A 16,815-nucleotide genomic window follows, 5' to 3' on the forward strand; every position below is an offset into this window, starting at 1 on the left:
TTAAAGGACACCTTCACTTTATCTAGTTTAGGAGCACGATGTTCAAGTGGACAGCCACAGGGCTCCCAATCCTGATGTTGTGACCATGGAAAAGCCAACACTATCCTTTGAGGGGCCAAGTATTTTCACACCCGAGAGGTGCTCCCCACCTCAGTCTAAGGTGGACCTGAGGGGTCCAGCTGGGTGCTGCTGGAATGGAGAGGTCACACTGGCTCCTGGTAGCAATGAGTGTGACACACAAGAAGGGGAGGAATTCCAGCACACTGCAGACACTGGGCATCCACCCTGACCTGTGGGGATCCCGTCTGGCATGAAGACAGGGGGTAGACTGGGTTCAATTTGTGGCTGAACAGATTTTGCCTTCTCTCAGCACTGACTGGTGAGTGGGGCTGCTGGCGGGGTGGAGTCAGGAAAAGCACCACCCACATGCTGCTTGCTCAAAGGGAGCCTGAGACTGCTCAGGGCCGGCTAGTGTGGAGGCTGAGGCTCACTGACACACTTTATGAGACCTGGTCCGCTTAACTTATGTCTCTTAATGCAAATCTTGCAGTGCAGCCCAGCACATTTGAACTGTCTGCCTCTGCCTCCCAAGTGCAGGCTTCCGGAATGTTTCCACCAGACTACGTGGCCCACTTCACTGCACTGACAGATGCTCTGAAATCGACTACGGATTCTTTACAGTAAACCTCATTTCTTCCTAGCACACCGATCTGCATCTTGAAAGGCACCCAGGAGGGACCTGGAGTCGACCCATCCCCAGTAGCTGAATGAGACTCTAGGCAGATGATCAAGGCTGACCCTGCCCTCAGGGACTCAGGAAAGAGCCAGGCTGGTTCTGTGTGACAAGCTCAGGGCTCTGCCTCCCAGCACATGGGAGAATAGGGAGTATATGTATGTCAAACTGTCTAGGCCTGCATGGCTGCCTCTGACAAGGAGGAAAAAGGAAGAGTCTCAAAGGGTGTCCACTGTGACATGTGACACCACACTGGGCAGTTTTATTAGTTGAACCTGCCCTGGGGTGGCCATGCTCCCATCATCTGCTTCTCAGATCTGCCCACTGAGGCCGAGCCTGCTCTGCAGTCAGTGAGGCACAGCCCGCCCCCCCCCATCCAGAGCTCCATGACTACAGGAGTGTGGCCGTACCAGGATGTGACTCCCAGGGACCGAACCTCTGACAGGGCCACCCAGGGGCATGTGCTCTTAAGAGGATGGCTCAGTCCTATGTACCCGCTCATAAAGAGAAAAAGCATCTTCCATTTCGTGCAGCCGAACCATCCAGAATGGCGAGTCTGTGGCTCGGAACTCGCTCAGTCCACAGCAAAGCAGACGGACAAACATCAGTGCCAACTTGAGGAAACAGGCAGAAAGGCCTGCTGTGAGCACACGTCCAACAGCTCCTGCCACTCTAGGGACACAAGGGTCACCGCTGTGCCCTCACTGCATGCCAAACCACTGCTCCTGGTCAGCCCACTGGGCTGCCTCACTGTCGCTACCCTCCAGGTCCCCTTCTTCCCCACTGCCCTCCATGTCGTCCACGTCGTCCTCCTGAGTGGCGTCTGTGGGGCTCCCCTCCTTCTCCATCTTCTGCATGCCCTCCAGGGACTTCTGGTCATTGGGGTCCAAACTGAGGAACAACAAAACAGAAGACAGGCCTGAGTCTCTGCCCTGCTTCTTGGGACTGTCACTGAGCTGGCCCAGCAGATATGACTAAGCCAGAGACGTTGCAAACAACTGTGCTTCCATGGCTGGACCCAGGGAGTCCATCAGAGATGAAAAGGGACATTATTCGGAGTTTTAGAACTTTTAACTTGAAGGGGCCGGAGAGGTGGCTCAGTGGTCAAGTGCATCTGTTGCTGGGTTCAGTTCCCAGCACCCATATATGACTCATGACCAACAGTGACCCCAGTTCCCAAGTATCTGACACCCTCCTCTGGCCTCTCTGGGCACCAGGCACATACATGGTCCACAGACATTCATGCAAGCAAACCCATCCACATAAAATAAATTAATAAACAATTCACTTTAAAATGGCAATTAAAAATTCTAACTTCAAATTTTCCTCCAAAAAGTTTTTAAAGCTCCTCAAATACCAAGCCCTTAACTCTCCTGTAGGCAGTGGAGGCAGTGGGGGAAGTGGAGGCAATGGGAGGCAGTGGGGGCAGTGGAGGCAGTGGGGGCAGTGGAGGACAGTGGAGGACAGTGGGGACAGTGGGGGCAGGGGAGGCAGTGGGAGCAGGGGAGGCAGTGAGGGCAGTCGGGGGCAGTGACCAGACAGAGCAGCGGTGCTCGCAGAAGGCCTGGTGCTTGAGGCCAGGCACAGGACACAGCCCAGCACATCCAGGAGGGAAACAGGATCAGGACACCCGGGCAGCCTCGGGTACATGATGATTGCATGTAGCCTGCCCCAGGCTGGTTATTCTTCCATGTGACTTTATACCGTGGACTGCAGGCAGCCACCGCCGTCAACCATGCTACACTCTGGGACAGATCATAAGTCCTGAGGCTAGGGGCTGGACTAAGACAGTTTCACTAGTAGCAACACCATGAAGCCCAGAGCCCAGGAGCCTCATTTATTTGGCTCCTAAGAAAGCTTTAAAAGAAAAGTCCTAGAAATTTACATTAAAAAATTAAATGTATTATTGTGTGTACACACACACATTGTCTGTGCGTTGTGTAAAAGCCATGGCGCACACGTCAGAGGACAACCTTGGAGTCAATTCTCTCCTTCAACCTTTACATGTGTTTTGGGAATCGAACTTGGGTCTGCACGATTATGTAGCAATTATTATCTTGATACCCCTAGTTAATGCCCAATGAGGTAGGTATAGACAGGGAATTGGTTAGTATTTGACCAAGATAACAGGTAGAAGCTGTACTCAAACTTCGGAATTTAAGTTTTTAATTACTAGAGCAGACAAAACCAGAAGCACACACTTAGCAAACTCTGATCATAAAAAGCAGAATGTAAAATATGTACTCGGCATAAGCCTATGACGTCATGGGGGTGTGGGCAAGCACAGGAGAGCCGCACAGATCAGTCTGGGTGTTACTCTTATGTGGGCTGGAGAAGGATGATCATCTCTAATTCTTCTAATATGCTTTAGGAAAATATGTCAGGAGTCATGAATTTGCAAATACCTTCTCTCATTGCTATTCTTAGCCTGCCTTCACCTTGGGCACAGCTGTCTGCAGAGCTGCCTGGGCCCTGCTTCCTTTCCTCTCCTCCCCATGGAGGCCGGGCACCTACCTCAGTGCTATGCTATACTGGTCCATTGCTTCCTGGTACTCATTCACAGACACCAGGAAGTCCCCCAGGATGCGGTGCAGGACGCAGTCGCTCTGGTTGGCCAGTGCATTTCTCAGCAGAGCAATTCCATCTTCGTACTTCTGCTCCCTGCCTGCAGAGAAAGACAACCTTTACTGCTCAGCTAGTGCACAGTCACACCCACTATGACACGACAACTTTCTCAGAGACCCCCTCAAAGGGGCGCTGCAGGGGTGAGGGGCATGTGGTCTCTAGTTCATTGGGAAATGACATGAGTACTGTGTCTTTAAAAACCATGCATCCATGAACTTATTTATACAGTGGTGTGGGCAAGCACACACAGCACATGAGAGGAGGTCAGAGGACAATCTATCTATCACGCAGGTCCTGAGGACTGAACTGAGGTCGTCAGTCTTGGTGGCCTCTTTACCCAAGCCACTGAGTCTGTGCCCTGAATCTTTAAAAAAAACTTTTTTTTTTTTTTTTTGCAGACGAGCTGTCCTGGAACTCCTCTGCAGACCAGGCCAGCACCAGATGAGGCCAATGGCCCTGAACTAGAACCCTGAACCAAAATACCCTCTTGATAGCATCAAATAAACTTAGGAATATGCCAGAAGCAAAAAGAACAAGAGAATCCAGATAGCTCAGAACCAAACTGACCAAAGTCAGCTGTAACACACTAAACGAGTTCAAAACTAAACCAACCAGATGAGTTCACCAGCTACCAAGTAACGTTAACTGGTGTAAACCAACCTAAGCAGGTCTAAGCCACATCTGGTGTGACACACACAGCACTTCAGGCAGGTGCAGGCAGAACTGCTCCACCATCTGTGAGCTTCAGGGAGGAGGCGAGGTGGCCAGGGCGAGGACAACAGACCGAGGACACACAAGTGCAGCACTCACTCAGCAATTCTGCCTTCTTCACCACGGCCTTGACGTAGTCCGGCCTCTGGGCCAGGGCTTTGTCTAACAAGGTTTTGGCTTTCTCCTGTGTCACTGGATCTTCCAGACACACGGTGGCTAACAGGGTAAGCGTCTGAGCGTTTGCACCCAGAGTTTTGTAAACATTGTTGGCCATCACCATGGCCTCTCGGATGCTGTTAGAAGCTAAGTAACATTCTATGAGACCTGGAAAACAAAGAACAGAGATGCCAGACAACAGGACGGCCCACAGCCCCTCCCCGCAGCCCCTCCCCGTGCCCTGTCGCTGAGCCACAGCCATCCCCCCCCCCCCCAAGTGCCTTTCTAATGGGCTCTAAAGAGTGACCCAGCAGAGCTCTCTCGATATAGAAACAGATTTTTCTTTTTCTAACTTCAAATTTTTCTCTTCAAATTTGGACTCATCTTCCTGTTACGAGACATACTAAGCTTATTTTTAAATTCCTATAAAAATATGTTTTAGAGGAACAGAATCTTGTAAGAGCTATTTTAGTGTCAGTGACTCAGTCACCAAATGTTGCTAAACCTGGCACAGCTCTGCTGGGCTGCAGTGACATCCAGCCTCAAAGAAATATTAACAATAAAAAAAGTTTTAAAAAACAACTCATCTATCAATGCCGGAGAGCTCAGTTTGGTTTGCACAGCTGCCTCCCCGAGCTGCCATGCCTCTAATACACGACAGAGACTGCAAGCTCAGACCTAACAGAATCCCCCAGCTCGGTGCAGACGTCAGGCCTAGAGCCACATTGGCAGGTCCCTGTCTCACCTTCGTAACAGTCTAAGCGACAAGGCGCAAGCCTTATGGCCTCCCGAAAATGTATTATAGCTTCCTGGACTCTTCCCATGTTTCTAAGCGCCGCTCCTTTGAGTAATAAAGCTTGGACACTGTTGCTGTTCAGTTGAATGGCCTTGGCGCCTAAGTACAGGGCCCGGGAGTAGCGCTTACTGTAGAAGCTGTGGCATCTAGGGAAAAAACACAAGTTATTTGTGAGAAGCCTCTGAAGAAGGCTTAACACGACTTTGTAGACAATTTCGGGAACCCTAGCACTTGGGAAGCTGATAAACTGTCTTCAAAAACACCCTGCACTCCCCCCAAAAAAGCTGTCCAAATGGCTCAGAGAGTAAGGGTGCTGGTAGCCAAGCCTGACGGCTCCTAAGACCTACACCACTCTTGCTAACTGACCTATGACTTCCTATTGACACACAATGTTTTAGAGAGCTTCATCCACTATCAGAAGTCTGTATACGCCTCTTCCTTAGGAAAACATCAAATGGCGGGTGATGCCGGTGCATTGGGAGGGCCCAGAGGATCTAGGGGCCCAGGATTAGGAGGCCGTGGCGGCTTCCACAGAGGATTCGGCAGCAGTCTTAGTGGCCATGGTCTTAGGGACTATGGTCATGGTCAAGGCCAAGGGGCTCGTGGAGGTTAAGCTGAAGACAAGGAGTGGATCCCGTCACCAAACTGGGCCTCCTGATTAAGGACATGAAAATCAAGTCCTTGGAGGAGATCTACCTGTTCTCCTTGCCTATTAAAGAGTCTGAGATTACTGACTTTTTCCTGGGTGCATTCCTAAAGGACAAGGTTCTGAAGATCATGCCAGTGCAGAAGCAGACTTCACTGCCCAGCAGAAAAGGATCAAGGCTTTTGTCACTATTGGGGACTACAGTGGTCACATCGGTCTTGGTGTTAAGTGCATTGTCACAGCCAAGCTTTCCATCCTCCCTATGTGGAGACTGACAAGCCCAACACTATTCCCTGCAAGATGACAGGCCACTGTGGCTCTGTGCTTGTGTGTCTCATTCCTGCAACCAGAGGTACTGGCATTGTCTCTGCTCCTGTGCCCAAGAAACTCCTGATGATGGCTGGTATAGATGACATCAGCCAGGGGCTGCACTGCCATCCTGGGCAACTCTGCCAAGGCCACCTTTGATGCCATCTCTCTAAGACCTACAACTACCTGACGCCCGACCTCTGGAAAAAGACTGTGTTCACCAAATTTCCTTATCAGGAATTCACTGACCATCTTGTGAAAACTCACACCAGAGTCTCTGTTCAGAGGACCCAGGCTCCAGTTGTGGCCACCACATAAGGGTTTTTATACAAGAAAAACAAATGAATCAAGTCTGTTATAAAAAAGGAAGTCTGGGGCTGGAGAGATGGCTCAGCGGTTAAGAGCACCCAACTGCTCTTCCAGAGGTCATGAGTTCAATTCCCAGCAACCACATGGTGGCTCACAACCATCTGTAAAGAGATCTGATGCCCCCTTCTGGTGTATCTGAAGACAGCTACAGTGTACTTATATATATAATAAATAAAATAAATCTTTAAAAAAAAAAAAAAAAGGAAGTCTGTATACATGACCGAAGTCATAAATTATCCTTACAGCTGCAACCCAGATATCAGTAAAGAAGCAAAACAAAACAAGCATAAACCTCCAAAGGGATCTCAGACAGGTGTGGTCGGCACACCAGTAAAGCCAGTCCTTGGAAGGCACTTTGGATTAGAGTGAAGAGGGAGCAGAAGGCTCAGCCATCAGTGGGACTTCTATGTCAAATCCCCTTCCAGAAGGACCATGCAGAAGAGGTCAGAAAGAATCTAAGAGGCAGAAATCTGGGAGGATTGTGCAAAACAGTGTCCTCTGGGATGTGACAGACAGCTGCTCTTATGAACCCACAGAGCCATGGCGCCTGCCCAGAATCAACATTCCAGCACACAAGGGACGGGGTTCACGGGAACCCACCCTATGTGAGGACCCACAACAGTTGACAAGGAAAGGAGAGCTGTTTTTTAACGACTGACTACTGAGAGTGACCACACTCCTGTGAATTGCCCCATACCCAGAAGTCAAGGAGAATACAAACAAACTATAGTCACAGGGTTAGTAAATAAAATATAAAATAAACAGGATACCCAGTTGGAAGGCTAGGTAGGGTGACCGACTAGTAGGAGACTAGAGGAGTCTGGAGTGAATATGATCAAAATATAATGTATGAAGTTCTCAAAAATTTGAAAAAGAAATGAAAAAAACAAACAAACAAACAAACAAACAAAAAGACAATAGCAACAACAACAGAAAAACCCACCAGTTCAAGGCTGACTAGCCTCAACTACACAGGAGCCAGCCTTAGGGTACATTAGGCTGTCTCAGAAAAACAAAGTCCAACCTAGCATAGTGACACTCATTTTTAGTCCCAACACTTATGAGGCAGAGAAGGAGGATCTCTTGTGAGTTTGAGGCCAGCCTAGTCTACATCAAGCTCTAGGACTACATAGAGACCCTGTTTCAAACAACAGTGGCTCCTTGGTCTTGGCAGTAGAAAGATGAGGAAGGATGAGGCCTCATCCTGAGAGAGGCCCACGAAATGCAAGGCACTCACTCTGTGCCTGACCCTGGATGTAGGTTCCTTATCCTGGTCTCCAAATGGAAAACAACTGAGGTGAGCCAATAAATGCCTGCCCAAAGTCAGAACCATCCATCCTGCTCTGAGTTAGGTCTCATGACTTATGAGTTCAATCTCATTCTCTCTCGCTGCTTGTTTTAACAAAGGCCCTGTGAGGCCCTAGATGACTGGAATTTGATATAGACCAGGCTACCATGGAACCCACATGCCTCTGCCTCTTGAGTGCTGGGACTCAAAGCCTGTATCTCTATGCCTGCTTCAATTTATATCCATCCACGACCCACCCACCCACCCTATCTATCTATCTATCTATCTATCTATCTATCTATCTATCAATCATCCACCCATCTATCATCCATCCATCTATCATCCATCCATCCATCCATATATCTTGCTTTGTTTCACAAGACATGGTTTCTCTATGTAGTCCTGGAACTCACTCTGTAGACTAGGCTGGCCTTGAACTCAGAGATCTGCCTGCCTCTGACCCCAAATGCTGATTATAGAAGAGCACTACACTGTAAGGCTCACATTGAATTCTCTCTCTTTTAAAGATCTATTGACTTGTTTATTGATTAATCGTATGTACAGTGTTCTGCCAGTGTGTACGCCTGCACACCAGAAGAGGGCATCGGATCCCATTACAGATGATTGTGAGCCACAATGTGGTTGCTGGGATTTGAACTCAGGACCTTGGGAAGAGCAGTCAGTGCTCTTTTTTTTTTTTTTTGGTTCTTTTTTTCGGAGCTGGGGACCGAACCCAGGGCCTTGCGCTTCCTAGGCAAGCGCTCTACCACTGAGCTAAATCCCCAACCCCCAGCAGTCAGTGCTCTTAACCACTGAGCCATCGCTCCAGGCCCTGATATTCTCTTAAAGAGGAAAAAAAAAAAGTCTCTTTTCAAAAACTCTATTAAAAACTGGGGAGAAAGAGTGAGCTACCTTACCCGGAGACCACCCAAGGCTCGGCATGCTGATCAGAAATATTGAAAAGGCGGCAGCCAAGGTTCTCCACATCCTCTAGCCGCCCTTCTCGTGCCAAGAGGTAGCCATAAACATCCATCCCTGAAAGAAAGAACACAGGAAGAGGCTGTTCTATCACAGCAGGAAAAGCCCTCAGAAAGGGCAAGGGCCTGGGTTCAGTTCTCAGCACCCACATGGTGGTGGCTCACAGCCGGGGCAAGTGACTTCCTCTTCTGACCTCTGAGGGCCTGAGTTCACACAGCACACACACACAAAGACAAAGCACTCACACATAAAAATCAAAGGAAAAGGTCAGAGAAGGGCCTGTGAAATGGTTGTGGGTATAGAAGACTGTCGCCAAGCTGGAAGACCAAAGTTTAATCACCAGGATCCACATGGTGCAACCACTTTCCAAAAGGTGCACTCTGACCTATTATGCGCACACATATAATTAAAATTTCAAACTTAAATACATGTGTGGAGGTGCAGCTCAGTGGTAGAGTGTTTGCCCAATGTGCACACTCAGGGTTCAATCCCTAACACCATATAAACTGGACGGCGGCACTGGAGAGTTGGAAGCAGAAGAGCAGAAGCTCGGGGTCAATCTCAGCTACATAGGAGCCTGAGGCAGACTGGGCTACGTGCCGGTGACCGTGACGCCTCTAAGTGACTGAATAAAGAGCAAAACCATCCAAAACAAGGAAGGCCCCCTTTCGGCCTCTGTGGGCCTCTGCACACACAATATGAACACGCACTTGCAAGCGCACCTCACAGCAAAGAACGAGAGGCAGGCAAAGGAGCAGCAGCCCTGTGACAGCTTAAAACGCCAGCCTCGTCAAGAACTGTCTGTCCTAAGTGCAGTGTGAACAGCAGTCCAGAAAAGCCATCACATAAATAAACCTCTCACCTCAGTACACGCTTACTAGGCTAAAACACCAGTCCCCAAACAGTCTACGCCCCCACACGCTGTCATTCATTCTAGAATGCCAGTCCTCACTACTCTCTCTCCCACGCCCCTTCCATTCCTCCCTCGTGGTTCATGAGGCCTAACGCTGGCTCTCAGGCACCTCTTCCTGCCATTCTCCATCCCCTCCATCCCTTCAGATCCCTACTCCTCTCAGAGCAAGGTCCCAGCCACAGCCCTGCTGGCCTGGGTATGAACATCCAACACCCAGCTATCAACACCGCCAAGCTAGGGTGCCTGAAACACTACATTTTTTCCCTTTCTCTTTCTTTTTTCTTTTGTTGTTTTTTTTTCCCAGATAGGCTTTCTCTGTATAGCCATGGCTATCCGGGAACTCGCTTTATAGCCCAGGCTGGCCAGGGTGCTGGGATTAAAGGACACCACCACTTGGCTCCTCTTTGTCAGCAGTGGGAGGTGGAGCTTGACCCTCTGACTCCTTTTTCCACCTCCCAGTGCTGAGATTACAAGTGTGGTATGGTTAGCTGGAAAAGGAGGAATACACTGTACAAACATACCTTCTAGATCTGCTCCCACACCCAGTCATCCTTTTTGTTTGAGTCAGGGTTTCCCTGTGCAGCTAACCTTGATCTCACAATCCTGCTTCAGCCTGCTGGAATTATTGGTCTCTTACTCTTTAGACTCTAAAAGCCTGTCTGCCGTCCTGAGGCGTTTCTGTTCTGGTCCCCCCGTCAGGTCTTTACAGACCTCCCTTCCCTCTGTTCCTGTACTCAGCTCTTCACAAACTGCCGGCCCCACCGGTGTCTCGAGCCCCTGCCTGCTCCTTCACCTTTGCTGATGATGCGTTAACCCCCTTAGCCCTTGCTCCACATCCGTTCCCTACTTCTTCATAATCATACTAAGAACCAGAAAACCCAAAGTTCCTGAAAGGACGGTAGGGTTCTGCAGATGCCATACAGTCAGCCACACTATAAAACTATTAACTCACAGAGAGATGTCACAATGCCCCTTCCAAGAAAAAGGCTGAGCAATGGTCTGTGAAGAAAAAAGTTGAATTCAAGTCAAAACAACCACGCAGACTAGCATTACCTAAGTGTTAAAGACATGCAGCACGGGAAGGAACTGCTGCAGTGAGCGAGCCTTACAAAAGCAGCTTGAAAACCAAGAGCAGAGCTGGGCACTCGACGGCACAGGCCTGTGAGCCCAGCGTGGGCTACATGAACTGTGTCTTCAAAAATAAAACACAAGGGGCTAGAGAGACGGCTCGGCAGTCAAGAGCAGGTACTGCTCTCTGTGGATCCCAACACCCACATCAGAGGGTCATAACTCTGACTCTTGAGGACCCAATGCCTCTGGCCTCCAAGAGCACCTGTCCTCACCAGTGCGCGCGCGCGCGCGCGCATAACCAGCCCCAGGTGCCAGCGCCAGGCTCAGTCTTCCTGTCAGCTGCCTTTTACTCCTCATCGTCTCCCCAGCCCAAACTCACCTTTTATCAGGTAAGGGTCCAGCATCTGGGCCTGCTCAAACTTGAGGACTGAGTTCTTGTTGTCTCCTGCTCTGAAGTACAGGTCTGCCAGGCTCCCCAGCAGGTCCACATTGTCTCGCAGTAAGGATTTTTTCTCTAGCGAACTTAAAAGATAATACTAACCCTTAGAGACTCTTACAATCGGTTTTAATCACTGTATCTGGGGATGGGCATACAGATGACATATTTTTCTGTACAGGTGAAATATTTCATAAAAAGGCTTTTTGGAGATTTTGGTTTTTTGGTGTGTTTTTTTCTTTTTTCTTTTTTTCGGAGCTGGGGGCCGAACTCAGGAGATTTTGTTTTTTGAAGTAGGATCTTACTACATAATCCAGGTTGGCCTTGAACTAACTCATGATCCTCCTACCTCTACCTCCCAAGTCCTGACATTATACACGGGCATATACTCTTAACATAGTAGTAGTAGTAATAATAATAATAATAATAATAATAATAATAATAATAATAACAACACAACAACAATAACAATAATAATCAACTAATTATAATGATAATGATGAGGAGGAGGAGAAGAAGAAGAAAAAGAGGATGAAGAAGAAGAAGGAGAAGGAGAAGGAGAAGGAGAAGGAGAAGGAGAAGGAGAAGGAGAAGAAGAAGAAGAAGAAGAAGAAGAAGAAGAAGAAGAAGAAGAAGAAGAAGAAGAAACAACCACCATAGTAATCCAGCAAGATGCCTCAGCAGGTAAGAGCAGCACTAACCACCAGGACTGATGACCTGAGTGTGATCCCTGGAACCTACGTGGAAGAAAAGAACTGACTGCTCCAAGTTGTCCTTTGACCTCCACACAAGCACATGTGCCCACATACAACAAATACATACAAATCTAATTTTAACAACTTTTAAAACACTTAGGTACAATGGGCTTTAACCTCAGCTTTAAAGGTTGCACAGGGTCTGGAAGGACGGCGCATAGGGAAGAGCTCAGAGGCTCCTGCACTGCAGAGCCGCTGACAGGGGTCATTACTCCAGTTCCGAAGACTCTGATGCCCTCTTCTGGCTCTGTATACGAGGCACGCACAAGCCATACAAACAGTGAGCAGACCAAACAACCATACGCATGAAATTAAATGAAATAAAGACATTTCATATATACATATCTCAAATAAACCATAAATATCGACAAAAAGCTTTGTGGTCATACTTTTCCTTTTTTTAAAACTTTTTTTGAGTCAGGGCTTCACTCTAGGGCCCTGGCAGGCCTGCCTCAGCCTCTTGAGCACTGAGATTAAAGGTGTGCTCCGCCACACCCAGCAGTTATAATTTTTAAGAGGACAAAGGCTTTTTATATGGCGTTCACAAGGGATAGCTACTCAAGACAAATAGAGAGGGACGGAGGGAGGGGCCTGATAGATGACAGCTAGGTAGACAGTTGATAGATGACAGACAGGTAGGTAGGTAGATAGATGGATGGATGGATGGATGGATGGATGGATGGATGGATACAGTCTTTGGTCCTAGAACTTTGTTTAAATAGTAAGAAATCCCAGGGCTGGGGATTTAGCTCAGTGGTAGAGCGCTTGCCTAGGAAGCGCAAGGCCCTGGGTTCGGTCCCCAGCTCCGAAAAAAAGAACCAAAAAAAAAAAAAATAGTAAGAAATCCCTAACTGCAAAGAGGTATAGCCATGTCAGGTTCCAATACACATGTCTACCAAGACAAAAAGGCATGAGCACGACATCCTCAGCAGTCTGCCTTTAAGGAAGACATCTTCACATGAGCAGAGCAGAGCTCAGCCCAGCTGTTCACAGTAGTACAGCTCCCACAGTTTATTACATTTGCAACCACTCAGTGCATTAGAGAACACAGCCCGGAGACGACTATGGCAGACCAAGCAGGAGCAGCCCTCTCCCGGCTTCTTTGCATCCCCACATGGGTCACATCTCTAGACAAGCAAAGGGCCAATATCCGTGCATTCTGCCAGGCAAGGTGGCTCATGCCTACAGTCCCAGCACTAGGGACGTCCAGGCTGGAAGACCGAGGTAATGTCAAGGGCAACCTGGGCTATCTAATAACATCTGACATATGTCAGACAGGGCCTCCCACGAAGAGAATTACTGACTGAGCTGACATCTTGGCTCTCACCAGATGGTGTTGATCGCTCTTGAGTTGTCACCAGTATGCACAAAAGCGTATGCTTTAATCCACACGGACAGCCAGTCCAGGTTGGGCACAGTCTGGATCACATTCATTGTCATCGATGCCACCTCTGCACCTTTCACAGACAGGGATAACAAACCTAACCACAAAAGCAAGAAAAACGTGAGGCACAGCACCCTCCTCCCACAGTGCAGCCAACAACAGCTACACAGCTGCCGTCCCTCCTCTCCGCCACACACACAACTCAGGGCTCAGAGCCTCAAGCATGCTAAAGCACAGGCTGTCACCCAACCGTACTCCATCCCTAAAAGGCAGCTGGTCCTCTATCTACTTCATAACTGATAGTGTTCAGAATGTTTGAAACCTACTCTAGGGGCTGTGGCTAAGAGCACTTGCTCTTCTTGCAGAGGGTCTCGGTTGGATTCCCATGATGGTTTACCACCATCCCAGAACTCTAGTTCTTGGGGCTCCAGTGTCCTCCTCCAACCATTATGGACACTAGACACTACATACACATAGAGAAAACCCTCATTCACATTCAAATAAAATTAAAGTCTAAAAAAAGCCTTACTGTATCTAATGCATACTCATAATTGAGAACTATCATCTTTGACTGCAAACACACCAGGCACCAGACAGAAAACTTTCTGTACCTAGAATGGCGTCAAGGGCCAAAGGGCACTGCCGCAGGACCTCCTTATAGCTGGTGACCGACGGGCGTTCCTGACCAGCCTTCTTGTACAGGTTTGCCAACATCATGTTTATCTACACACAAACACAGAGGACAGTAAAGCAAGTGCATCTAAAAAGGAGCTTCACCATGAGCAAGCTCGGATTGATTCCCAACGACTGTCCTGCTTCCTATTAGAAAAACCACCCCACAGCCCTGCAAACAAAGACCGATTCCTAAAAATGAAGTACTGTTATTCTTGGTTTTCTTAGCCATGTTATCCTCCCACAACACCTCCTACTATCTGAGCCAAAGATTTTTGTTAAGATGAATGGTCCCAAAGTATTCAAGCAGATACATTTTAAGGATTTCTTTGCATCTCAGTGTGTAGACCAGGCTAGCCTGGGCCTCACAAAGAACCACCTGCCTCTGCTTCTTAAGAGCTGGGATTAAAGGCTTGCACCACCACGACTGGCAAAGATCTTTTTTCCCAGACAGGGTCTTCTCTGTGTAGCCTCAGCTGTTGTGGAACTTGCCCTGTAGACCAGGCTGGCCTCACGATCTACCTGCCCTGCCTCCCAAGTGTCAGGAATAAAGCTGTGCACCACCACCACCAGCCAAGACTTACTATTTCTAATAGTGCTTATGTGCTCTGTGTGTGTGTGTGTGTGTGTGTGTGTGTGTGTGTGTGTGTGTGTGTGTGTGTGTGTGTGTGTGTGTGATCAGATCATCCTGGAGCGAGAGTCACAGGTAACCACCTGACTCGAGTGCTGGGAACTGAACTCAGGACTTCTGAAAGAGTTGTGTGTGCTCCTAACTGCTGAACCACCTTTCCAGGCCAAGCCAGTGTCAATACTATTGCATAAGAAAGTGAAGGGCTGTTCGGTGCTCGCTCCTGTGCTGACGCCAGAGCCGAGCGCCCGTCGCCATGCGTCGGAAAATTGAGGAAATCAAGGACTTTTACTCACAGCCAGGCGGAAGGATGCCATATCTGTCAAGATCAAGAAAAACAAGGATAATGTAAAGTTCAAGGTCCGCTGTAGCAGGTACCTCTACACCCTGGTTATCACAGACAGGGAGAAGGTGGAGAAGCTGAAGCAGTCCCTGCCCCCAGGTTTGGCAGAGAAGGAGCTGAAATGAACCAGACCTCTGCATGTGACTATTAAAAACCCTGAAAAGTAAAAAAAAAAAAAAAAAAGTAACAGGGCTGGGGATTTAGCTCAGTGGTAGAGCGCTTACCTAGGAAGCGCAAGGCCCTGGGTTCGGTCCCAGCCCCTAAAAAAAAGAACCAAAAAAAAAAAGTAAAGGGCTGGAGAGATGGCTCAGCAGTTAAGAGCATTGACTGCTCTTCCCGAGGTCCTGAGTTCAAATCCCAGCAACCACATGGTGGCTCACAACCATCTGTAATGAGATCTGATGCCCTCTTCTGGTGTGTCTGAAGACAGCTACAGTGTACTTATACATTAAATGAATAAATAAATAAATTAATTAAATAAATAGAAAGTGAAAGTCTTTTATTTTGGTTTATGTGCATAACCATGTATGTACGTGTGTACATGTACGTGTGTGCATGTATGCGGCTGCCTATGGAGGCCAGCAGAAGTGGAGGACTCTGGAGCTGGAACTACCGTGCTGTGAGCTATCCATGTGGGTACTCTGGCCCCAGAAGGCCATTTTTAACTCCTGAGCCCCTCTTCTGTTTTTGTTGTTTGTTTTCTCTCTTTTTTTAATTGGATATTTTTTATTGACATTTCAAATGTTACTCCCTTTCCCGATTTCCTGGCCCCCTATCCCATCCTTCTCTCCTTCTTCTATGAGGGTGTTCCCCCTCCCTAGCCTCTCCCCCTTCCTGTCTCCCCTCTCCCTGACATTCCCCAACACTGGGGTCCAACCTTGGCAGGACCAAAGGCTTCTCCTCCCATTGGTGCCCAACAAGGCCATCCTCTGCTACATATGCAGCTGGAGCCATGGGTCTGTCCATGTGTACTCTTTGGGTAGTGGTTTAGTCCCTGGGAGCTCTGGCTGGTTGGCATTGTTGTTCTTAAAGAGTTGCAAGCCCGGGGTTGGGGATTTGGCTCAATGGTAGAGCGCTTGCCTAGGAAGCGCAAGGTCCTGAGTTCGGTCCCCAGCCCCGGGGGGAAGAGTTGCAAGCCCCTTCAACTCCTTCAGTCCTTTCTCTAATTCCTCCAATGGGGACCCCGTTCTCAGTTCAATGGTTGGCTGCTAGCGTTCACCTTTGTATTTGTCATGCTCTGGCTGAGCCTCTCAGGAGACAGCTATATCAGGCTCCTGTCAACATGACTTCTTGGCTTCATCAATATTGTTTTTGTTTTATGAGACAAGATCTCAAGTAGCTGAAGCTGGCCTCAAGTGCACTGCATACCTGAGGACGACCTTGAATTGCTGATCTTGCCTCTACCTCCCAAGTGCAGGATATATCACCCACCACTACATCATCTGGCTGTTTCTTATTAGCTCAGCCTGGCCTGGAACTCACTGTGTAGATCAGGCTGACACAAACTTACAGCAATCCTTCAGCCTAAGCTTCCTAATGCTGGATCCAATAGAGTGGCATGAGCTACACCGCTCAGCTTAGAACACGGGACACAGCCATTTAAGGATCAGTTAAAATTAGGGGCTGGATCGGTCCCCAGCTCCGAAAAAAAGAACAAAAAAAAAAAAAAAAAAAAATTAGGGGCTGGAGAGATGGCTCAGCGGTTAAGAGCACTGACTGCTCTTCCAGAGGTCATGAGTTCAATTCCCACCAACCACATGGTGGCTCACAACCATCTGTAAAGAGATCCGATGCCCTCTTCTGGTGTGTCTGAAGACAGCTACAGTGTACTTATATATAATAAATAAATAAATCTTTAAAAAAAATAAAATAAAAAAATAAAGAATCAGTTAAAATTAAAATACCTGGGGTTGGGGATTTAGCTCAGTGGTAGAGCGCTTGCCTAGGAAGCGCAAGGCCCTGGGTTCGGTCCCCAGCTCCGAAAAAAAGAAAAAAATAAAAT

The 16,815-nt window shown here is 48.3% G+C and overlaps 1 protein-coding gene and 1 pseudogene across 5 annotated transcripts in view; one reads left to right on the forward strand and one right to left on the reverse strand.

Moving 5' to 3' along the window:
* Nucleotides 1-16,815, reverse strand: part of Anapc7 (anaphase promoting complex subunit 7) — a 28,097-nt gene continuing 11,282 nt past the window's right edge. For 4 of the 5 annotated variants that reach the window (XM_006249365.4, XM_039089466.2, XM_017598334.3 and 1 more), the window contains exons 4-11: nucleotides 13,782-13,893; nucleotides 13,114-13,267; nucleotides 10,975-11,117; nucleotides 8,551-8,668; nucleotides 4,971-5,167; nucleotides 4,169-4,393; nucleotides 3,248-3,398; nucleotides 1-1,624 (exon numbers count right to left, since the gene is read on the reverse strand). In XM_006249365.4, coding sequence (XP_006249427.2) covers nucleotides 1,435-1,624; nucleotides 3,248-3,398; nucleotides 4,169-4,393; nucleotides 4,971-5,167; nucleotides 8,551-8,668; nucleotides 10,975-11,117; nucleotides 13,114-13,267; nucleotides 13,782-13,893 — 1,290 coding nt within the window. In that variant the 3' untranslated portion in view covers nucleotides 1-1,434. The remainder of the gene's footprint in view (nucleotides 1,625-3,247; nucleotides 3,399-4,168; nucleotides 4,394-4,970; nucleotides 5,168-8,550; nucleotides 8,669-10,974; nucleotides 11,118-13,113; nucleotides 13,268-13,781; nucleotides 13,894-16,815) is intronic. The other variant, NM_001107142.1, reaches the window with a different exon arrangement.
* On the forward strand, nucleotides 14,564-14,996 carry Rpl38-ps4 (ribosomal protein L38, pseudogene 4; annotated as a pseudogene).

Source organism: Rattus norvegicus, chromosome 12, assembly GCF_036323735.1.
Source record: "Rattus norvegicus strain BN/NHsdMcwi chromosome 12, GRCr8, whole genome shotgun sequence".
NCBI classification, from domain to species: Eukaryota; Metazoa; Chordata; class Mammalia; order Rodentia; family Muridae; genus Rattus; species Rattus norvegicus.